Source organism: Rattus rattus, chromosome X (genome assembly GCF_011064425.1).
Source record: "Rattus rattus isolate New Zealand chromosome X, Rrattus_CSIRO_v1, whole genome shotgun sequence".
In the NCBI taxonomy this organism is placed as follows: domain Eukaryota; kingdom Metazoa; phylum Chordata; class Mammalia; order Rodentia; family Muridae; genus Rattus; species Rattus rattus.
In genome coordinates this window covers 44,261,171-44,286,332 of record NC_046172.1, presented here as the reverse complement: position 1 = coordinate 44,286,332, position 25,162 = coordinate 44,261,171, and the positions used below count along the sequence as shown (strand labels likewise).

The 25,162-nt window shown below is 38.9% G+C and overlaps 1 protein-coding gene across 1 annotated transcript; it reads right to left on the bottom strand.

Annotated features, from left to right (window-relative positions):
- Positions 1-2,407: 2,407 nt before the first annotated feature.
- On the bottom strand, positions 2,408-21,724 carry CXHXorf21 (chromosome X CXorf21 homolog). Its single transcript, XM_032890212.1, has 2 exons — positions 21,590-21,724; positions 2,408-3,831 (listed from the first exon to the last, which is right to left on the bottom strand). Exon 2 carries the CDS (start codon positions 3,828-3,830, stop codon positions 2,934-2,936), a length of 897 nt encoding a protein of 298 aa, XP_032746103.1. The 5' UTR covers position 3,831; positions 21,590-21,724; the 3' UTR covers positions 2,408-2,933.
- Positions 21,725-25,162: the final 3,438 nt, after the last annotated feature.

The window sequence follows — 25,162 nt, the reverse complement described above, 5'->3', positions numbered from 1 at the left end:
ATGGAAGGTCTTCAGGTTATTAGGAGAATTACATCATTCAGAAAAATGTTTAACATGGTATAGATACAAAGTAGGCAATTAAGGCATAGTAGATATTGTGATTATGGTGATATATTGAAACTAGTGAATAAAATTTCTGAATGAATGTTTCAAAATAAGATTTCTTGCATAAGAACAAATACATTCTTTCACTCTACACATACAAATACAGAAAATGCTAAAAAGATTGTTCAACTTAAAGCCCTCCATCTGAAAGAGAAATTCTTATCGCCAACACAGAGGCCACCATAGCTGCCTAGAGTCTGGCTGATGAAGACTTACTGTAGACTTCCAGTCTGAAAACTGCCCTCATTTAGCTCAAGGTATGAACCTTGATGTTAGATGCTCGAGAACAAAAGTCTGCTCTCTTGTTTCAATTTGGAACTACTTTGAAGATTCGCCTTATCTCTTTTTGGTAACCTCTGGATTTGCTTCCCCCATTCCCTCACAGAAAGAATCTCTTCTCCATAAGCATGCTCCCCAATGTCCTTTTGAAAGCCTGCTTCCTGGCAAATGTGAATCGAGTATGAGTAAGACACTATCATTGAAGAGGGTTGGCAAACATCACTGTAAACAGTTAGATGGTAAAAGGAATATTAGGCTTTGTTGCACCATATGTTCTCTGTCATGTCTGTTTGACCATTCTTATGTAAAAGCAGCCACAGACTATACAAAATATAAACAAACAAACAAACAAATAAATAAATCTAGTAGGCAGCGGGATATGTTAGGAACCTATGTGATCATGATAAGGCCTTTAAATTCTATCCCAACACTCCAAAAAATTAGATAGAGATAGATAGATAGATAGATAGATAGATAGATAGATAGATAGATAGATAGATAGATAGATAGGATGATGAGATAGATAGATAGATAGATAGATAGATAGATAGATAGTAGATGGATGGATGAATGAATGAATAAATAAATAAAATCTAATGTATATACACTGAATTTCAATTTTAAATTTCATATAATTTTCACATGCTCTGAAATATTTTTGACTAAAGCTCTTGGGTTTTAAAAACCTATATTGACCCCCGTTGAAGGAATCAGAGAAAGGACTGGAAGAGCTTGAAGGGGCTTGAGACACCATAGGAACAACAATGCCAAGCAACCAGAGTTTCTAGGGACTAAGCCACTACCCAAAGACTATACATGGACGGACCTTGGGCTGCCAACCTCATAGGTAGCAATGAATAGACTAGTAAGAGCACCAGTGGAAGGGGAAGCCCTGGGTCCTGCCAAGACTGAACCCCCAGTGAACGTGATTGTTGGGGGGAGGGCAGTAATTGGGAGAGGATGGGGAGGGAAACACCCATACAGAAGGGGAGGGGGAGGGTTAGGGGGATGTTGGCCCGGAAACCGGGAAAGGTAATAACAATCGAAATGTAAATAAGAAATACTCAAGTTAATAAAGATAAAAAAAATCTGTTATATATATTTCACATATATATGTATATATATGAAAGATTAGAAATGTTCCATATAAATATATGTATTATGTATATAAATATATATATAAACAAACAAAAAACCCATATTAAAATTAAAAATAATAAAACATGCCAAGTATATGGTAGTACATGTCCTTAATGTTCCTAGCATGTGGGAGGCACAGGCAGACCGATCTCTGTGTGTTAGACAAAAGCCTGGTCTACATAGGGAGTTCCAGAACAGCTGGAGTTACATAGAAAAGAGACCCTCCCTCAAGAAAAAGAAAAGGAAAAGAGGAAAAGCAAAAAAGAAAAAGAGAAAGGAAAAGAAGGGAAAAAGAAAACCTGTCTTTAGCTCACAAGTGTCCAAAGCTATCGTGAAGTTAGATTGGACCAATGGGTCATACTGTTCCAAGTCCTGAGCTGAATAAATGATTAAGATACTAATGCACATGTAAAGCTACTGTTTTAGTAAACAAACATACAGAAATTGAAATTATGGACTCCTTGGCCTTATATGGGGCATACAGAAGGCCTTTTTCTGGCTCCAGATCAGAAGAACACATGAAAAAGGAAAATGGAGGGAATGTATTCATAATTCCTTTTGAATATCACAGCACCATGAGAATCACACTCAGCAAAATAAAACAAAATGCTTCAATGTTCATAGTGTTTTCTGTTGGAAAAATGCTAACTCTCTCACTAAATAGAATTAGGAGATTAAGCCACTGTCTCGTGGCCATACCTTTTCATTTAAAATAAAAACACATCCAGATTTGGTGACTACATGCCTATAATACCAGAATTTGTGAGATACCAACAGAAGGATAAAGAATTCAAGATAATAGGTTATTTAAGGATTGCAAAACCAGCCTGAGCTAATTGAACCTTGTTGCAAAAAAAAATGTTGAAACAATTGAGATTTGTTTGTTATTCATTTAATATTTACAAAGAGTATACCTAAATGACTTACTGATACAGCATAGAGGGAAAAGATACAAGCTTATACTTGGAAAAATGTCAGTCCTCTGGAATTTACAACCTTCTTGTGGTCCATTTCTCTCCAGAAGAAACAACCTAGACAAAAATGTATATAAATAGGAAACAGGTGTTTAATTCCCAATTCTCAAATCAGTTGACTTTCTAGTTTGCCATAGTGTTTCCTTTTGTTCCTGGTTTGGTTTATCTTCCAATTCCAGTACTGGTAAAATTAAGTCACAATACCTTCTTTCTCTCTGTGATCATTTTTATTTTTGCTTTGATTCTATATAAACTTACCCTTGAAACCATTCTTGTGGTCCCTCTGCCTGTATCCCTTCAGTGTGAGATTTCTCAAACTCCCCTTTACTAGTCATTAATTCCCTTCCATAATTCCCTCCATCACATCCTCTGATCAAATGAATACAATATTCCCTTGGGATTGATAGGAATGAGGGGAATTGACAGGAATCTTCTCTATGGAGTTATATCGCTATACTGAGAAATATGGAGACTGGGGGTGCTGATCTCAGATGATACCAACTGCAATAGATGGCTAATAACTATGTCCTTGACTTTCGAAGTGTCCAGGTTCTTCTCTTTAGACACTTGAAGACTAATTTGATCTACATTTGTCATGATGAATTCTGATGCCAGAATCTGGGTAGGAGAACTGTCGTGAAACACAGTGTCCATAATGTATTGCTTATATAACTCCACCACCTTCTGCTCCAGGTACTCGTTGAGCACTGCATTTGAAATAGGCTTCTGCATTTGCAGGCTGTTTTTCTCTTTGATGCTGGTTATCCTCCAGTAGGATGAGTACCGCTGGATAGGTTTGAGGGGAAGTTCAGTGAACTGAGTGGAAATGGAATCCTCCATGGACAAAGAAATCTCAGATGACTTTAGCAAAGGACCATCTTCAAAGCTGCTCTCGGAGGGAAAATCTGCCATTACTGAGTTAATGGCCATCACCTGCCCCCCTGCAATATGTAAGTCATTGTAATTTTTGCAAATACTTTTACAAGAAGGTGGAACCAGGTAGGTCTCCCTGATCACATCTCTGCATATGCCAACTGCGGCTAAGGTCGGACTTTCAAACACCGGGTTGGAGTTTGCCTGCAGCACTGTTCTGCTCTGGCTTCTGCTGTGCTGACTCGCTCTCGCATGCACTGACGAAATAAACTTCCCAGAGGATTTGCAGCTCACATAAACACTTTGAACTTGTGTTTCATCCACAGAGGAATATGAAAGAGCAGCAACGGAACTTGTCTCCTCACCCTGGTCCCCAGCCACCGGTTCATTATAAGATGCACAATTCCAATGAATGTCATTCCAGTAGGTAAGTCCACTGAGATATCCTTCTGACAGCATTCTGAAAAGAGAATTCATGAGAAATAGTGGGAGAAAAAAAAAGGTTAGAGAAAAATTAATTTGGAGTTGCAATGGGAAAAATGAAAAGATGATAAATTCAGTCACACACCAGACCATCACTCACTATGTACCATGCCTATTGTATATGCTAGAGATACAAAAATGAAAGGCTATAACTCATCCTTCTCTTATGGAAGAAAATAAGCCGGATAAAAATAATCTCAATATTATAATACTGCGAATTATAACATTGGTAGGCACAAAGGTACCATAAAGAAAAGGACCCTAACATAGCTAAGGGCATAAAAAGGAAGACTGCAAGATATGGCTTTTAAGGCATGTGGCACTGTAGCTCAAGCATAAAGGGTAAACAAAAGTTGGGGCCACCAACATAAAATTATAAGGAGACATTGTGGCATGGTCCATTCACTACAAAATAAAAAGGTGAGAAGAAGAAATGGGACTGGTCTAATAGCATAGAATTTGATTACAAAGGGCTTTAGGAATTAGACAAAAGAATTATGTTGTGCCCCAAAAAAAACCTGAAGATATCTGGAGAGCTACGTGGCTACTGTGTTATAAGAAAAAAGATTGAAGAAATATGTGGCAAATTCTACTGAAACAAGAACCGCCATAATGCTGCTCAATTTTAAAACTGTCTTTCCCGGGGCCTAGATAGCAGCCAGGATATAGGAAGGATTCTAAAAGTGTTTGTACATTGATGAAACAATTGCCAAGAATTCTGAAACTAATTTATGAGTGATGAATTATGAAAGACCAATGTTTCCCCCTACCTTTTAAGGCTATGATGGATTTTTCTTTGTATTCCTCTCACATCACAGAATATATTCTAAAAATGTCTGCACTCAACTGACAAGTTTACCTCTCCCCTAGTTATTAAAATTCCTTCCTGACAGTAAGCCTTTCCACACCTTCCCTCCCCCTTCCATGTCTTTAGCAGTTGTCATTGAAGTCTGGGGTGGGGAGAACAAGCCAGAAAGCAGCAGCTGCATTTTCTAAAAAAAGGAACACTCTGGCATTCCTGGAATTTGAGCAACGGGCAACAGTGAGGAGATGAGGAGAACTGGTTGTCTTTGATCGCAAGGGCTGGGCTACTGAAACAGACCTATCAATTTGACACTGAAAATGAAAAGTCAAACAAATATCATTTTTAAAGGCACATAACATTATGTTTTTTTCAGTTCCAGCCCGTCTTTTATACTCATGTGGTTTTCCAAGTAACTAAAATGTTCCTTTAAAAAAAAATGTACAAAGATAATGTTATAAGTATCTGTATTTTTGGAATTATTTCCAAAGTATATTAATCAAATTCATCAGTTGCTCAAATGTAGGCAAAGTAATTATGCAACAGAAAGATACAAAGGTAAGTTCTCAACTAATCTGTGAATAATAATGCTTGTATTTTAAGTATGAGGACAAAAAAGAAATTATGATGGCAACCTTAAAGAACTACCGTCACAGTGCAGTTCTGTCCTCAATAAAACCAGTATTCAGATGAAAAGACAAACTTTAAACACATGAGAGGATAACTCGCCAGGCAACAAAGATGACCACAGATGATCTAATAGTGATGAAGCTGCTTCCCCAAACTAGCCCCACCAGGCCGGAGCATGTTATTCTACTTACAGGCTCAGAATATCACTGTGAATCATGGCAAAAGTTCACTGTTGGAAGGGGAAGCCCTTGGTCCTGCAAGGACTGAACCCCAGTGAACGTGATTGTGGGGGGGGGGGGGGCAGGGGGGGGGGGGGGGGGGGGGGAAGCCCATACAGAGGGGGAGGGGGAGGGGTTAGGGGGATGTTGGCCCAGAAACGGGGAAGGGGAATAACAATCGAAATGTAAATAAGAAATACTCAAGTTAATAAAGATAAAAAAAATAAAGAACTCATACAACTCAAGAGTATAAAAAATAAAATAAATAAAAATAAATAAAAAAAGTTCACTGTTGACTTTTGAATTTCTATATAAATTGTAGAGAATCTTGGTAGAGACTGGCCTGGACAACATAGAAAGAGACTAAAACACTAGAAATAAGAGTAAGAGTTGACAGTGAGACCCTGTCTCAAATCAAACAAGCCAACAAAAACTAAAAACCAAGCATGGTGCTACGTATCCATAATCCTGGCGCTTAGGAAGCTGAGGCAGAAGGATCTGGAGCCTAACCTCAATCATGCCTCATATAAATTAAAAGGAAAGATAGAGGTGAGTTTACTGATAATAACAAAATGATTTTTGAGATACTGTAACTTGTGTTTTTGAACTTCATAATCTAAAATCAGAACCATTAAGAACTTAGGGCATAATATTTGTGGAAGTCGGTAACCAACTGCCCTGTCCAGCAAGGCCCCAGGGATGGACTTGACTAGAGTGTATAGGGAAAAGATAAACACACAGAGAAACACAAATAGAAAAACTGGGGTGAGGAGGACCAGGCTCTCTAATAGAGAAACCACAGCACCCCAGGAGCTCGGTGTGTTTATTCTTCTTCTGGCTGGTCTTGTGTCATCTTGACATACAGGTTAGAGTTGGCTGAGTAGACAGAATCTCAATTGAGTAAATGTCTCCATAAGACTTGTGGTAAGGAAATTGTCTTAATTGATTATTGATGGAAGAAGGGCCCAGCCCATTGTGGGTAGTGCCATCCCTGGGCTGGTGGTCCTGGGTTTTATAAGAAAGTAGGGAGAGCAAGCCATGAGGAGCAAGCCAGTAAGTAGCATTTCTCCATGGTCTCTATATTAGCTCCTTCTTCCGGGATCCTGCCTTGTTTGACTTCGCATCCTGACTTTCTTTTGGTGGTGAATGGCAATGTAGACACGTAAGCTGACTAAACCCTATCCTTCCCAACTTGCTTTTCAGTCATGGTGTTTTGTCACAACAATAGAAACCCTAATTAGGACAATTACATAGATTTGAACAGAGATTTGGTGTTATTGCATATAGCTGGACAGGGAGGGTGGGTGATTCTGTACAGATAAAGAAGAAGGCAGTATTTATGTCATATAACTGAACCAAGGAGACAGATTTAGCTAGTCCCCGTAGGAGCAGTCTCTATAAGGGAATATCCTTCAGGCTATAAATATCTGAAGGAAGAAAGCCGTGGTAGACATTTTCTTCATGTATTGTCAACACCCACACCTGGACACCCAAGGAAGGCTTTGCCATTTTCTTCCGGGCCTAAGGTTAGGGTCTTTGAGTTGGCTGTACCCATGCCAACAACACATACTCACTCAGGCAGGAATTCCCTCACTCAGGACTTCCTTTGCTCTCCATACCCTAACTCCCATGGAGAAAGTGAGGAAACAGGAACTCTCGGAATTTTCTCATGCCTAGCAAGATGCAAATCAGAGAGGCACATGGCTCATGTCTAAATAGACAGTCCTGAGGCTGCTTTATCAAGTATTGTTATAAACTAAAAAGATATTGAAAGCCTGTATACCTGAAGGATGCCTGCATTTGGGACAGAAAGAGTGCAGACAAAACTACAAAAAGCACTAACCAGGGGCTACATGAAGAAGTTGCCAAGGATATGCATGCATGTGATGACCTGGTGAAATCAAAGATATTCTCTACATAAGCCATTCCTAACTGATCCTCTAGTTCTGCATGTGAGCATCCTGGAACTCAGAGGTAAGCCATGGGAGGAGGGAGCCACTGAGGGAAACCTGATAAACAAAAGAATAAGAGAGACAAAGTGCTCAGTTGCTAAAGGCTGATGCAACTGTAGACCTTTAATACAACAGAACATCATGTCACTGTTCCAACAGTGACAAAAGAAGGGAATAAAACATATGTTTACCTTAAAACACAGTTTAGATAAGCATAATCTGCCAAGATGACCAGTAACTAACTGTTGCCCTATCATTCTCATTATGTTATCAACATATTTTATCGTTGCTATAGATACTGATACCTCCATGGGCTGGGGGATGAATTAGTTTGACCGACTTCACAAGGACCTAAGTCTAGATCCCTAGCATCCATGGTTAGTTCCAGGACAACCTGGGTTACAGAAAGATATCATGACTCAAAAACAAAAATAAATAAATAAAAATTCTACTGATTCCTCCAACCTGAGAAGCCTGCACTCACCCCTTAAGCACATTTGTTTTCAATTCCTTATCTTATCCTATGTCTGAATTCTTTCTTTGATGGTGACAAAGACCTGAAAATACAGGGTAAAAATCTCAATCTGGTCCCTTTGAAAAATCCCTAGCCTTCATCATCTGCAACACTGTGAAGTGATTGAAAGAACTTTGATTGACAAAGAGTACGTCCTATGTATTAGGAAACTATGAACCCAAATTTGAGATAAAGCAGCAAAGATTCCAAGTAAGAGAGGAGAATAGGCATGTGTGTGTGTGTGTGTGTGTGTGTGTGTGTGTACACAAGAGGAAGACAAGGCAGGTATTTCTATTGTTGCCAGCAATCCCTACAAGGAATTAATATCCAACATACCTAACAAATTCAAAAAGGAAGCAAAACCAAGACCAACAAATAATCCAATCAATAAATGTGCAAGTGGTATGGCAGTGTTGGCACATGCCTTTCATCCCAGCACTCCGGAGGCAGAGGCAGGCAGATCTCTGTAAGTTCAAGACCAGCCTGTTCTATAGAGCAAGTTTCAGGACAGACAAGGTGACATGGAGGAGCCCTGTCTTGAAAAACAAGTGAACAAACAAGCAAACAAATGTACCAGTGAAAAGAACAGTTACCAAAAGAAGAACAACACCTTTAGCCATTGGGGGAAATGCAAATTCAAACTGCTTTGAAATTCTATGACCCCCTAGCCAGAATAGCTATCATCAATATTTCAAACAACAAACACTGTCAAAATTTGGGTAATGAAGAAGCCTTTGACACTGCTGCTGTGTATTTTTGAAGGTTAATACTGATTGTCAATTTGCAGGATCTTGAATTAGTTAAAGGACAAAGTTCTGAGCATATTTGTCTGAATTAAGTTAGCTTCTGGGAAGGGCTGTTGGAGGGTTATCTAGATTAGGTTAAGAGGCGTAGGAAGACCCACTTTAACTGTGGTGTCATCAATCCATGGGCTGGGATGTTGGAGTAAATTCAAAAGGAAAGAACAAGCTGGGCCCTAAATATCCATCATGCTCTGTATCCTGATTGCAGACAAAATGAGACCAGCTGCCTCCTGCTTCTCTCTTGCTCCTGCTAAGACTTCCCCACCACGATGCACTAAAACCTTGAACTGGGAACCAGAATACATCCATTCTCCCTTGAGTTGCTTTTGTCAAGACATTTTGGCACAGCAACAATACAAGTACTAATGCCGCATCTGAACTGGAACAGCTACTCAATAGAGGTTCATATAAAAACTAAAATGAGATTACCGTAAGACCCAAGTACAGCACTCCTGGATATACACCAGAAGACCCCTATGTCCCATATAGAGATTTGCAAATTCATATTTATACTGCACTGTTCACAATAGCCGAGAAATGGAGTCAGGTGCATGAATATTTACTAACAAATAATGGATCCAGAAAAATGCATGTTGTTATTGACAATGTGGTGTGTGTGTGTGTGTGTGTGTGTGTGTGTAAAAGAATTTTACTTAGCTATAAAGAATGACATCTTGATACAGGAAATGATTGAAAACGAAGAGCATTATATGAAGAAAATAGATCCAGAAAGATGAGTAGAATCTGGATTTAAATCACACACATACACACACACACATACACACACACACACACACACACACACACACACACACACACACACACACAGGGAAGGAGAGAGAACAAGGAAGAAGAGAGGTGAGAAATGACTGAAGGCAGAAGGGGAAACCAAGATGGTAATGAATTACATGTTTGAGAAAGGAAGGAGATAACCAAGAAGCGAAGCAGGGGTTGGGGTGGGATCACAGTGGGAAGGTGCATAAAAACAAAGAATAGCTTAGCATATATCCTAATGAAACACATATATTTGTATGCCAATCAGAGTGTCCAACCACTTTTCCCACATCCCACCCTCAGATACTAGATACATGTGTTACACACACACACACACACACACACACACACACACACACACACACACACATATATACATATACACATACATATGTATACACACATATGCAGGCACTGACACATATACATAAAATACAAATAAGTAAACTTATTTTTTAAAAGTAGGACTGAGGCGCTAACTCTGTCCTAGTACTTACTTGCCTAGCAATTGCAAAGTCCTGGATTTAATCCAATTTCTACAAAACTAAAAAATGATTTTAAAACTACAGAAAAAGTATTTTAGAGTGACTAAGAAGAAGGGGATAATTCCTGTACAGCTGGATCGTGATGAAGAAAAGAGAGGCTGTCAAAAAGTGACCTTTAACCACTTGTAGTGTTATAAATTTGAATATTAATAGATGTTACTAAGTTCTGTGAATAGAAAGAAAAGTGACCTTTAATGGACTAACTTAACAATGCAGTGGGCAGGTCAGAGGCATCTTAGACAGGAAGGAATAGCAACACACATGAATAAATCTCTCTTGCCACTCTCATGTTTGGCAGTGACCGACTCCAGTCTATGATATGGTATTTTTCAGTCTCACATGACTTGAGAACCTTTCTTGAAGAACCTGCCTTTCTTTTCCCTGTTGCCATTCAGATAGATTCCCAATCTCCCATCGTTTATCATCCCACTCTTCAGATTCATCAATCTGAGGAGAGGGAGGGCTTCTCTCAAGGTGTGGAAATATTTATGAAAGACACTGATGATCTCCATGCCTTCACAAGAGGGAAGAAAGCTCTAGAAGTTTTCTATTTGTCTCCACCAGTCTAACTGAGCAGGATACAATCCCAGCACTTGGGAGGCTCAAAGAGGGAAATCATGGAAATTAAAACCAGCCTCTGCTACAGGCTAAGGTTATCAAAAACAACTATGATGACGACGACAACAACAACCCCCCCACCTGTCATTCTTCTGGATGAAGCCAAATGCAGATTAGTAAAGTGAAAATTCGTCCTAGTGTCTAAGGGATGGATTTATCCCCTGGGAGGGAAGAGTGAATAATGTCGGCAGAGAAATCCATTGAAAGAGACTAGTTTGAAAGTCTTACAGTTAACTTCAGGTAATGTTGAGCACTTCTAGTCAAAAGTCCTAAATCAAAATGCTCCAATGTTTTAATGTTCTTTACTACCAATTTGACACCAAAAATGGACAATTGATCACATGTCACAGTCTAAGTGCAGGAGCATAAAAATATTGTATAAAGTTGTCTTTCGGTGTCAGTGCGTAGGTATGAAAAGATGCATAAAACTTGCATTTCCCAAAAGATATAATTATATATACATAAGAATTTCAAAATCTTTAACAAATCTCCTCTGGTCCCAAGCATTTAAGATCAAGAATTCCCAACCTGACATTCAAGGAAAAACATTCAGTGTGTGGTGAAGTCTAATAGTAAAGCTCTAGATAAATGACCTTCAGTGAGATTGACAGGTTGTTGCTAAGACTGCAAGCTTGGAGACTGCTGGATCCATTGTACACCTAACACAGGAGCTGAGAGCATGGCGACGGGTAAGACAAGGAATAAAGAGGAGGGACCAAGAACCAAGCATGGTGGAGCATTTCCATATTCCTAGCACTTGGAATGTAAAGGCAGGTAGATCAAGAACTCAAGGTTGATTTTGGTTACGTAGCAAATATGAAGCCAGACTGAGTTACATGATACTGCCTGCCTTAAAACCAAAACAAACACCAATCAACAAAGCCTCTCAAATGTGGAAATGAAGATGAAAAAAGAAGCCTGAAATAACTCTGGAACCAGGTTTGGTGGCTGAGTCCTATAACTCTAGCAGGGGGAAGGTTGGGGCAAGGATATTGCTGTGAGTTTGATGCTTGCTTAGGTTAATGTAGTAGAAACCAGCCTTAGTAACATAAGCAGCACCTTTGAGTCTGGATATTTTGGGATATGGCACTAGTGCTGTCTGAAATGGGGCTGGAGGGCATGTTTAGTCTTGTTCATCTTAAGCCTACAAGAGATGGGATATCTGAGTACAAATATCCCTGTCTAGGGAATGCCAGTATGATGAAGTATATCCAGAAGACTAGCACTTGAGAGCCAAACACAGGAGGAGGACAGCTTCATCTCTATGCTATGACCCAGGCCAGCCAGGACTCCACTGACAGACCGTGTCTGAAATGACAGAGGGAGAGACAGAAGGAGGAAGACTGATTCCACCAGAGAGTTAAGTTACTGCTTAAAGTCAATAAAATCAGCTTCCAAGAATAGGAAGGTGGGAGCCTCTGAAACTTTCTGGTATCTGTAATAATGCCCCATGATGCACACCACATTGCCTTGTCACAGACCTTTGTAAAGACAGCAGGAGTTTCAGCGGTACTGAAGAGATCCTGTTTTAGTTTCAGGTACTAAAATTGAGCAGCTTCGGAACAATGCATCCAAAGTCACCAGGCACTCAGACACTCTCCGTTAGAAAACACAATTTACAATCACACCACTTAACTTTTCAGACACTCGGCTGCTTGTGCTTAAATTGAGTATTCCATTATCTTTAGAGTGTTCTGAAACATGACTATTGCCTGAATTTAGGAAGAGTTCTAGTTGATTTACCAAGAATCTGATGCTTCTGAGAACTGGCAGCAGAGGGCAGTATAGAGCACAGCACAGAGGTTTCCGAAAGAGTTTGGAAGCTGTGCAGACTAACGCTGCACAGAAATTACAAACCAATATACAAAGATAATAGAATTGAGCTGCACTTTACAGCCCCAGTCTATAATACCAGCACTTTGAAAACTGGCACAGGAACATAGCTGTGAGTTTAAGGCCAACTTGAGTTATATAGCAAGACCCTGACCAAAAAGGAGCTGTAAAGCAAAGCTGGTAAGACAGTTCATTAGGTAAAAGCATTTGCTGACAAGCCTGGTGACCTCACTTTGATACCCAAGACCGATTGGTAGAAGGCGAGAACCAACTCTGGCAAGTTTTCTTTCAAGCTCCACATTAGTGCCGTTATATGCACACACAAATAAATGATATGTAGATAGATAGATAGATAGATAGATAGATAGATAGATAGATAGACTGATATAACTTAGTTTTTAAAAGATTACTTCATCTTGTAACCACAATTTAATGGACCACTAGAATGAACACAGTATTGTGTATTACAGAATCCTAAAATGAATTAAAAATCACAAAACAGAGAATGAAAATTTCCTGGGACTGTTTTAGTTTGTTTCTAGCATTTTTCATAATAATTTTTATTGCCTATCAAATGTAAAAACATCCATCACAATATCTTATGGGCATAGTTAATTTTATTTGAGCCACTGAATCTAATGGATTGTTGTTCATATACTTTTGTTTGATTTTTTACTTTATATTACAGAAGCTTGAAAGCTTATTGCTCTTCTCTCTCTCTCTCTCTCTCTCTCTCTCTCTCTCTCTCTGTGTGTGTGTGTGTGTGTGTGTGTTTGTTTGTGTGTGTGTGTGTGTGTGTGTGTTTAGATTCTATCACTGGTTAAGTGTGAAAAGAAGCCATTCAAGGACATCTGCTGATTAGATGTTCTAGGCAAATGTAGCTTACATTAATCATTACCAGACAGTGGCATACCGAAATTATCCTGGTGTACAAATTCATAAACTAGAACTATGGGCTAAAGTGCAGTACTTTTCAATCATTTACTTGGTTTTCTGAAGAAACTTCAATATAAATTTGTCCTCCTAGATCTCTGTGTGTGTCTGTATACGTATAGCATAAAACTCTTGTTATAACTTCTGTATTTAGTCATACATTTGACTTATACTCTATCAGCACAAACACAGGATCAAAGAGAAAACCTAGTGATACCACATGTCTAATCCCAACACTAGGGAACCAGAGGCAGGAGGATCAAAAGTTTAAGGTCAGATTTATCTACAAATTCTAAGCAAGCTAGGGCTACATAATGAGAACCAGACTATGAAAGAAAAACAAAGTGAAAAGAACTAAAGAGAAAGGACTTTGTAAAGGAGACATCTAAAAAATGCCTGTTAAGATAGTAAATATTTAAGGTATTACAGGTCATACAGAGTCTGTTGCAACTCTGCTGTCATAGAAGAAAAGTAGACACAGACAACATGCAAGCAAATTGTTATGGCTGTGTTCCAATTAGACTTTATTTATAAAAACAGAGTCCTGGTCTGTGGTTTGCTTAACCTTGACCTTAATCAACTACTGGGTGTAGTAGCATATTCCCAACATTTGAAGAATTGATTGCTTCAAGGTTCGTTTGGGCTGTTATACTTCAGAGTAAGAGCTTGTCTTTAAAATACAAAACAACAAACAAATCAAAGGCAGACACAGAAGTACTTGGTGGGGCATACACTAACCCTGTGCATTGGGAATTTGAGGCTGAGGATCATGGGTTTAGAAGCAACGTGGACTAAATATAGAGACCTGATCTTAAAAACAAAAAAAGAAAGGAAGGAAGGAAGGGGAAGGAAATAAAAGAGGAAGAGGAAGATACAAAGGAAAAACAGGAAAAAGGGGAAAAGAAAAGTGCAGATAGAGTAAGTTGGATCAAATATGATAGCAACTCCGCTTTGGTTGCTTTCTATATTTGACTTCTAATCTTTCAACAATATTTGACATTAATTATTATCATAGCTGTCAAATGAGAAAACTGACAAGGTGATAGATATGACTATTAAAATGTCCCTTTTATCGGAAAGAACAGGAAGCAGCAGGAGTAGCAGGGCAATCTATGAAAGTTATGGGAGGAAGTCATCAAAATGTATAATATACATCAATGACAACACCAAAATAAGTTGTATTAGTATATGGACTATATAGACTATTTTATTAATAGAGTATATGTTAATAAAAAGTATATGAGAGGAAAACTGCCTTTCCTAAAGTCATTCAGTCACTGTCTACTGAAAGCAAGGTTGAATCTCAACTTCATAAACTCCAAAGCCTATATTTAGAATATATTGTTCTGCTCTATAGTTGAAAGCAGTTAATATCACACAGTTATGATACCAAGCAATTTTGTTCTTCCAAGAAAATGGCATCATCCCTTACTTCAGTTCATAACAACAGCATTTGCCAAGTAAAAGGAAGAAGACACAGTGAAGTCTGTATTTCGCATATCAATGCTCATTGATAAACAATTTATCCTCCATCTTTGAATATAACAATATTAACATTTTCTTTAACTAATTTCAATACTGCGACCTAGTATTTTACCAGTCTTGATTTTCCAACTACCTCCCACAGATAATTTAATTTTATCAATATACTGTTTACACATCAACCAAACATCTAGATATGTCAGGCCCTCGTGATATGTGGTCTGTCTGCTTAACCCCACCTCTGCCTGTTCACTGAAGTACTGAAGATCCTAGCTGTTCTGAGCCTATCCCAGTTCCATCTATCCAAATTACCATCAAGGGATACTTTATTCTTTTATCCTGAGAGCTTAGGTTCTATACTTATCCCTGGCCTATCTCCCATAATCTTTGGCTCTCATCTTAAATATTTAACACTTCAGAGACTCTCTCTTCCTCAATTAGGAAAGGATTGTACATTCATCTCTTCCTTATTGCAAGACAGTCACCAGGATTATGTGGGATGTTAATAAAAACCCAACCAATACCGTAATCAGTAAAATTAATAATTGAAACTGCATGTAAGAATGGAGCAATGGCAATAGCAAGAAGAGATTGCCAATTGGTGTGGGAGGCATTTGGATGGTAGTGAGCTAGAACATAGCTTGTCTCTTGGAGATTACTATCAGTAAGGACAAACTAATACACTGGAAGAGGCTAGGCTGAGATGGGTACAAAGGACACCTTAGTGGCTAAACACAAATGGAGACAGTGATCTGGAACCACCACCCAACATTGTTTTGTATAATCTGGTAGGAAAAAAATCAAAGTAAAATGTTGGGTGCTATTTCATAAATGATCTTGGGCTAGGGCTCCCACTTTCCATCAAGGCTGCGAGTATAAATGTATCACAGCTGTGTGTCATGGAATACACCTGTAATCCCAGCACTCAATAGTCACAGATATTAGAATCAGAGCCATTCTTGATTCCATAGTGATCTTGAGGCCAGCGTGGGCTGTAAGAACTTATCTCAAAATAATAACAAGAAGAAATGGTAGCCTTTAGACAGTGGTAACAATTTCTTCCATGTCAACATCTATAAACGTCTTTCATTGTAGTAAATCCTCTGTGATAATGTATGCTGACTTTTTCTTATTTTGTCACTATGTACAACATTGCATATGTGCCCATGAATGTTTATTGTCAGGCCAGATTTTGAGCGGGAAACTTACACAGCTATTATTAAACTATTATTAAACTTATACAGCTATTATTAAATTTAATGTTGGTGTTGAGGCTGCAGGGTCCCGCTGCACAACCCAGACTGAAATGAAGCTCATTACACAGCCAAGAACAGTCTTGAACTTCGGATCTTCCTGCCGACACCTCCCGAATGTCAGGATAAGAGACATGCACTATCAGGAATGATAGCACACACCTGTAATCCTGGGGAAGCTGAGGCAGAAGGATCAAAAGTTCAAAACCAACCTTAGCCGTACTATGCCATACTATATAGTGAGCTTAAGGCCAGCCTGATTTCTTGACACTCTGTCCCAAAAGCTCAAAAAATAAAAACTAAATAAAATATCTGTTCTTTCTGGACATGGTGGCATATATCTATAAACCTAGAACTGAAGAAGTAAGGCAAGGAACATTGTTTCAGATTCTAGGCCAGTCTAAGACAGTCTAGTCTATGTAGCAAGTACCAGGCCAGAAATAGCTATAGAAGCAGGCTATCTCCAAAGCAAAACAAACAAATAAACAAACAAAACATAAACTCTGTTCATTAGAGGTAGAAACAACCAATGGCTTAACCATGTACTTTAGATTATAGCCTGAATAGTTAGTTCATCTTACTCGTCCGTATTTCTTTTGTATTAGGTACAAGCATATGTGAAGGTGAATGCCTGCAGGGGGTAAAGATGGAGCTTGCATGCTTTTTCTCAGCCACTGGACACCTTGTTTTGTGGCACAATGACTCCCACTGGCCTGGAGTTTACTAGCTATGCTAGGTTGGATGCCCAGAGAGCCCTAGGGTCTCTGCCTCACCTGCTCTGCGATTATAAGGGCACATCGCCATGTCCTATTTTTATGCAGATTCTGAAAAACGAAATTCAAATGCATAGCAAACTCTTTATCTACTGAACTATCTCCCCAGCCTCATATTATTAGTTTTTTTAAGTCAGTGTATAAAGTAATTGGTTTCTTTATCACATGTTCATACATATATGCCATTATACTTTTGTTCTTTTTTTTTTTTTTTTTTTTTTTTTTTCGAGCTAGGGACCCGAACCCAGGGCCTTGGCGCCTCCTAGGCAAACACTCTACCACTGAGCCAAATCCCTCAACCCCCTATACTTTGTTCTTATTAATCCCCATCCCCTACTGCCTTCTCCTATCCTTTCTGCTTGCCTGTTGTTGATCCTGTTTCTCTCCCACTGCCCTATCTGTCCCTATCACTTCCCACTTCCTCTTAAGGTTTCTTCCCTTCTCATGACCTCTTTTTGATTTAATATGACCTTGCGTGTCTTGGCGCACACACACACACACACACACACACACACACACACACACACACACACACACAGCCCTATACAAATGAGAAAAGTTACTACAAACACCCTGATTTCATTCTTCTTTACAGCAGAATGAAATTCCATTGTGTATATCTGCTACATTTTTTTCTAAATATTGGCTGATGGACATCTAGGCGGGTTCCATTTCTCGACTATCATAACTAATTAAGCAAGAAGTAAGGATATGCAAGTATCCCTGTGGTACACTGCCTTAGAGGACTTCAGTTATATACCCAAGGATGGTGCAGATGAGTCACATAGTCTACTTTTGGTTGTTTTGCTTAAGACAGGGTTTTCGACTTGTGGTGATCCATCTGCCTTGGCCTCCTAAGTTCTGGGACTACAAGTATGAGTCAACACACTTGATTTCTATTTTCAGTTATTTGAAGTACCTTTATACTGATTTCCATAGAGAATTCACAGGTTCACAATCCCACCAGAAGCACACCAGAGCTCATTTTTCCCAGTATTTTTTACCAGCATCTGCTGCCCTTTTTTGATGGTGATGATGATGATAGAAAGATAGTTAGACAGGAGTTAGATGGATTCTCAATTCAGTCTAAATTTGAATTTCCCTGATTTATTCATTTTTCAATTCCTGTTATAAAACAAAATTTGTGATTAACTATTCTTCTGCCACATGTTTTTTTAAGGCAGGGTTGTATACTAGGTGTAAAGATATGTGACCATATATATATGTAGAGGCTTCAGGACCATCACAAGTTCAAAGCCAGCCTGTACTACATAGGAAAACTGTCAAAATAAAAAAATAAAGCAAAAATCTTCTTCTTCTATAGTAATTTGACTAAATCAGTAAATAATTTTGATTTCAGCTTTGCTAGTATTGTTATGTTAAAAGATAATAACTGTATCTAAGAGCTTTACCTGATTATGAAATTACTCATTCCAGAATGTGTGGACTTTGGTACAGAAGTATTAGTAAATAAATTCTTTCCTAATTTTGATGTTTCTTTATATTCTTCCTTACCACCTCCTACATTTGAAAAATCAAACCTTATGAGCACTTTTAAAAAATACTTTAAATATCATTTTATATAAGAGAGGTTTTTAAAATAAGGAACAATTCTTCTAGTTTATAAGTTTACATTTCTTTCCCTTTTTTGATATAAGGTCCCACTCTGTAACCCGGGTTAGCCTGAGACTCATTACATACCTGAAGCTGTCCTTGAACTCACAACAGTTGTCTGGCCTCAGCTTCCCACTTTCTGGGATTACAAGCAGGAGCCTCCACTCTTGGCTTGATAGTTATATTTTCAGTGTCAGGATTATATTATCCTTATGTAAAAGGTTGCTTCTACTTTTAGAAAATATACACTCAAGGATTTATGGGTGGTATGTGCAATGAAGCCAACAACACACCCTCAAAAACGTCAGAGAAAGGAGAGAGACAGAAATGGGAACTAAACATGGCGAAAGAATACAGCAAATTAACGTACTTGATGGACATGTGGATGCCCACTGTATTATCTCAAGGGAACAGAAAGCGATAATTGTTTCTTTATATGTCTTTTTATTTAGTTTGGTTTTTGAAATGAGGTTTCTCTGGGTAGCGCTGGCTGTCCTGAAACTTGCTCTGTCAACCAGCTGGCCTTGAATTCACAGAGATCCGCCAGCTTCTGCCTCCTGCGTGCTGGGATTAAAGGCCTGCGAGCTTGACGGGTTGTTGTAGTTCTGAAGAGTACTACAAAGCTGTTAAACATTCGTGTCACAATAGATGGTTTTGAAGATGAGGTTCATGTGAGTGTGGTGGTGTATGCCTCTCACCCCAGCACTGGAAAGGTAGAGGCAGGAATAACAGGTGTTCCAGATGGGTCTCAGTCACTGAGCGGTTTCAAGGACAGTCTCTACTAAATGAGACTCCATGATATAAAACCAAAGAAAAAATATTTCCACCATGCTATGGATGTTTACACAGTTTTCAATACTCTTTATATCTACAGAAAGCTTCTCAATCTCGGAAACAATTTTTCCAGACAGGCTTACGCAAGAAATACAAGAGTATCAATATGAATAGTCCAACCAACCCAGGTCCAAATTCAAGCATAGACAGATGTGCACAGAAGAAAGGATGTTTGAGGTAAACAAAAAATAAACAAAACAAAACCAACAAAAAAAAATCCCATGCACCCATGTATTCCCTGTCTTTAACACCAAAAAGAAGGCTTTCCTCAAATCACCCAGATAACAGTTGGAAAAGCAGTATCACTATAAACCATATTCACTTTTAATATTTCCTGCTACATAGAACAGCACTATCAGAAGCTTGCTGAACTGAATCATTGAGACTGAAATTCAATGGGAATATAATATGTTTTGTCTCTTCTCTAAGTCATCAGCACAACTGAAGTCAAGGGCAATGGTGTCCTTGCATATTCTACATAAGTTGTTAAGTCTTCTTGTTAAAATGCAGAATCTAAACAAAGAGCAGTAGCAAAAGAGAACTAACGAAATTAGAATAGTAAAGGATTTGAAGGTTGAAAACAGTAGTGCTGGCTTGTTATGTCAGTAGTGACAAGGCTGAAGCTTAAGGTTGCTGCAAATTTGTAGACACCCTAGGCTACATCTTATGATTTAGGCCATCCAAGGCTACATAAATAAATAGACTTTGTGTCAACACCCGCGTGCGCACACACACACACACACACACACACACACACACACACACACACACACACACACACGGAGGGGGGACACACATGTAAATTGTTACTAGAATCAGGCTTGTTGGTGCATGCCTATAATTCTAGCACTTTGGAAACTGAAGCAGGAAGTACACAAATCACAGTCCAGCGTGCATTAAAGGAAGAATCCATCTCAAAAAATAAAAAGAAGCAGTCACAGAGCCCCAGCTCGCTTTTCTGGAGCGTTTCCTTCTTTTCTCCCTGTGGTCTAGGCATGCTTCTGAACATGCGTATATCCCATGGCACGACTTTCTATTCCCTGTCCATCTTCCCCCTTTGCTCGGCTGCGGAGATTTCCAGCTTGCTAGCCCTGGGATTTTGCTTTTAAACACTAATAAAATTGTCCTTGAACTTCCAACTTTTAAAAATTAATTAATTCAAGTAATTTTAAATGTGTTTGACCAAATCAATTGAATACTTCCAATTAAAGCAGAAAAGATTATATTCTGCCTCGTGCTCATACCTTTAATTTAAGCACATTAGAGACGGAGGTAGGAGGAATTCTATGAATTCAATGCTAGCCTGATCTACATAGTGAGTTTTGGGTCAGCCAGGGTTACATAATTACACCTTACCTCCAAAATAAATGAACAAAAATTATGATTTATTTTGAGGAACTGACTACCTGAATCAAACTTTTGGTATGTATTATGCATATAGCAGACTTTACAAATAAAATCTCTTGCTACTATGCTACTCATAAAGCTTCAAGCTGCACTGCAGGCATGTACCTTAAAATCCTGTTACTTAGCAGACATGGTAGGTCTCGCCTGAAATCCTAGCAGTAAAGGACTGAGGCAAATCACGGCTAGTTCAAATTCAGCCTGGGCTACAGAGTGAGATCTTATATCAAAGAAAATAAATACAATAAATACATAAATAAGAACAGTTTAAGCTGGACCTTAAACTTACAGTGCCAACTATTCAGGAAGCTAAAAGTATTCAAGCCCTATCTAGTCTATCTGGCCAACTGTTAATGAGCCTGTTTCTTAGAAAATAAGAATTTAAATGTAACTCAGTGATAAAGTATTTGCCTAGTATGTGCAAGGCTCAGAGTTCAATAGCCAGTACTCAAAAGCAAGCAGCAGCAGCAGCAGCAGCAGCAACAATAAAATAAACCAGAACACTGTTCTTAGAACTATCCAAAAATGGCATAAGGATGTCAGAGAAGGAAGTATTTAGCTTAGTTTTTATTACTTAACTGTCTAGCCTCACTCAACAATTGTTCAAGTTCCTAGTCGCTGTGATTTAGTAAGCCAGAAAGCCTTTCTGATGACATAAGAGTAGGCTTGAATTCTAATGATAAAAGGCTAAGAAAGTGTTGGAAGAGGAAGAATAGTTAATAAGAGAAGCAAAGGGCCCATTGCCTCCCTTACCTTCACCAGAGTCTGCTCCTTGAATCCTGCAGCAACACAATGACCGATCTAATAGAGAAGAACTAGCCGGTCAGGGCTCTTTGCAAACCGTTCTCAAGCCTCTCACAGACGAGGCCACTAAGACACTGAGCTGCCCGCGTCTTTGTATTACTGATCCTATGGAAAAAGAGTTGTTTCACTTAAGTCTAGTTTGTTCTAAAGAAGGAGTGGGAAGTCCCAGGAAATGGGCAGGAGGTAACTGACAAAGCCACACTGGGCCACAGAATGGTGTTTCTTCCTCTTTTTTGAAAAATGAAACCTATCTGTGAAACTGTCTCTTGTTTAAAAAAAATAGCAGTTGATGGTTGCACATGACAGTAGTAAAACATCTGGTAAACCACATGAGAGCAACATGCACACAAGATTTTTTAAAAACTTGTTTCTAGATTAATTATTAATAATCTATGATTTTTTAAGAAGCATTATTTCTCATTGTTTATAATGTTAGCTGGGCATAGTAGCTTATGTCTTTAATCCAAGTACATGAGAGGGCTGAGGCATAGAATTGTCAAGAGTTTGAAACTCGTCTGCCTAAAAAGGGAAAGGGCTGTAGAGAATCCCAGCACACCAGAGGCAGAGACAGGAAGATTGTCACAAAATAGGGCCAAACTTATCTACATATGAAGTTCCAGGTGAGCTGGGGCTTCAAAATGAGACCCTGCCTCAGATAACAGCAACAAAAACAGCAGCAGCAGCAGCAACAACGTCACCACCACCACCACCACCACCACCATCATCATCATCGTCGTTGTCATCGTCATACTTCAAAGAGTGTAAAGAACATGGGTTGCTCAGTGTTCTACTACTTACTCAACACAAAGAGGACTCAGTTTGCATTCCCATCCCCTGGAAAAATGTGAATCCAATGTGCCAGCCATGTGGCCTCACAAATGGAATCTTCCTACGTGAAAGGTTGAAACTGAAGATGTTAACTTCAAGGCCAGTCTGGACTACACAGCAAGTTCCGTACCTATTTATGTTACAGAGCAAGGCCTTGTCTCAAAAAAATGAAAAAAGTAAATGGAAGAAATTTTGTCTTTCCAATCACCGAAGATCAAAACTGTGATAATATATTACATAGACATTCTAATATACCTTTGATATGTTTTGATGGTAAATTCAATGCATCTATCAAAATTTTAGGAGTTCATTTATAGATTTATTTTATTGTATAATTCAAATATGATATACACTATGTCCTTTTTTGGCAGTCTTTTTGCAAATGGGCCAGAAATGGAAACATTGGCTTTTAAAGTCATTTCCCTGGTTTACCCTAACTGAAAAGAATAACCATCTCTAAATGATTGTCATTCTCTCCTCTCTTCCCCCCTCATCCCTCTTCTTAACTCTGATTAGGCTACTTTCCAAACCCTTCTTTTTTAATGTTTCCACTTAGTGCGGTTGCTGAGTTTGTTTTTGTGTTTCACGACTTGCTCCCAAAGTCACATTTTTGAAAGTAGACCAGCAATTGACTTTCTGTCTGAGTCTGTCGAGATCTCCGGCATGACTTCATGGAACATTATGCAGATCCAGTTGATGGTTCCTACATGTGACACATAACTTGAGCTGACCCATTCAAGGCTCAAGGGCAAGTTCAGCTTTAGTGCAGTCATAAAATCAGACCTAGGGATAGATCTCTATGGGTTTTGGCAGCACATCATGAATTTATCTGTGATCAAGAGATTCGTAGCACCTTCAGGGCCAAACGTGGCTAATTTCAGCCTAATGGAGGCTCAACCACAATGATATTGACAGCCTACAGTGGCTCTCATCTAAGACCAAGAATTCTCCTTGGTGAGGTTCACAAGAACTTAACTGGCAATGCCACACACTACCCAATAAAAGATAATTCTATTTGACCAAGTTACCCTTTAGGTCATATTATATTTTGTATGTTTCGGAGGTGTGGGGGGTAGTATGTGGTATATGCATATGTATGCAGGTGTGCCAGAGGATAATGTCATGTGTCCTGTTCTATCACACTCTCTGCCTTATTCCCTTGAGGAAGGACCTCTCACTGGACTTGGAGGTAGACTGGCAGCCAGAAAACTCAAGTAATCTTCCTGTTTACCACTCCTTACAGCAGCTGACTACAGCTGCTGCTCACGAAGTCGATGCCAATGTTTTCACAGTCAATATTTTCACCAACTGCAGCATTTACCTGAATTCTGATTTCTTTTTGAGATAGAATCCCACTCTATAGAAAATTGTTATATAGTTATATAAAAATAACTATGTATCCTGGGCTAATCTCAAACTCACAAAAAGGCTCTTGTCTAAACTTTCTGGAGCTGAGGTTAATGGCATTGTGTCCAGAAAAGTCATTGTTTTACTCAAATGCAAACTTATAAAACTCATAATGATGACTCACATGATAATCTTAACATCCAAAAGGCTGAGGCAGAAGGATTATCATGAGTTTGAGGTGACCCTGATCTATATAGCAGGACTCTGTCTAAAAAGAAAAAAACTGCACGAGTAAGAGTAGTGGCTCATGCCTGTAACAACAGCATAGAGGATGGTAAGCCAGAGGACAGTTTAGGTTGAATCTCTGTAAAATTAAAATAAAAATGGAAGGAGGTATACCTCAGAGGTACCATGTTTGCCTAACATTTGTGAGATTCTGAGTTCAATATTCAGACTGGAAATAAAAAGTTTACATAGCTGGGGTTTTGTGGAATATGTTCGTGAGCTAGTATGTGTGCATGTGTGAATAGATATGTGTATATTTAATGTATAATTAGGGAAAGGCAAGAATTGGTTTTCCTTTTTTCCCCCATATTTATTAAATTGGGTATTTCTTATTTACATTTCAAATGTTATTCCCTTTCCCGGTTTCCATGCCAACAACTAGTGATATTTTGACTTCTTCCTTTCCAATCTGTCTCCCTTTGATCTCCTTTTGTTGTCTGATTGCTCTGGCTAGAACCTCGAGAACTGTATTGAATAAGTAGGGAGAGAGTGGGCAGCCTTGTCTAGTCCCTGATTTTAGTGGGATTGCTTCAAGTTTCTCTCCATTTAGTTTAATGTTAGCAACTGGTTTGCTGTATCTGGCTTTTTACTATGTTTAGGTATGGGCCTTGCATTCCTATTCTTTCCAGGACTTTTATCATGAAGGGGTGTTGAATTTTGTCAAGTGCTTTCTCAGCATCTAATGAAATGATCATGTGGTTTTGTTCTTTCAGTTTGTTTATATAATGGATCATGTTGATGGTTTTCCGTATATTAAACCATCCCTGTGTGCCTGGGATGAAGCCTACTTGATCATGGTGGATGATTGTTTTGATGTGCTCTTGGATTCGGTTTGCCAGAATTTTTTTTTATTAACTTGAGTATTTCTTATTTACATTTCGAGTGTTATTCCCTTTCCGGTTCAAGGCAACATCCCCTAATCCTCCCCTTCCCTTCTTTATGGGTGTTCCTCCCATCCTCCCCCATTGCCGCCTCCCCCCAACAATCTAGTTCACTGGGGGTTCAGTCTTGCAGGACCCAGGGCCCCCTTCCACAGGTGCTCTTACTAGGATATTCATTGCT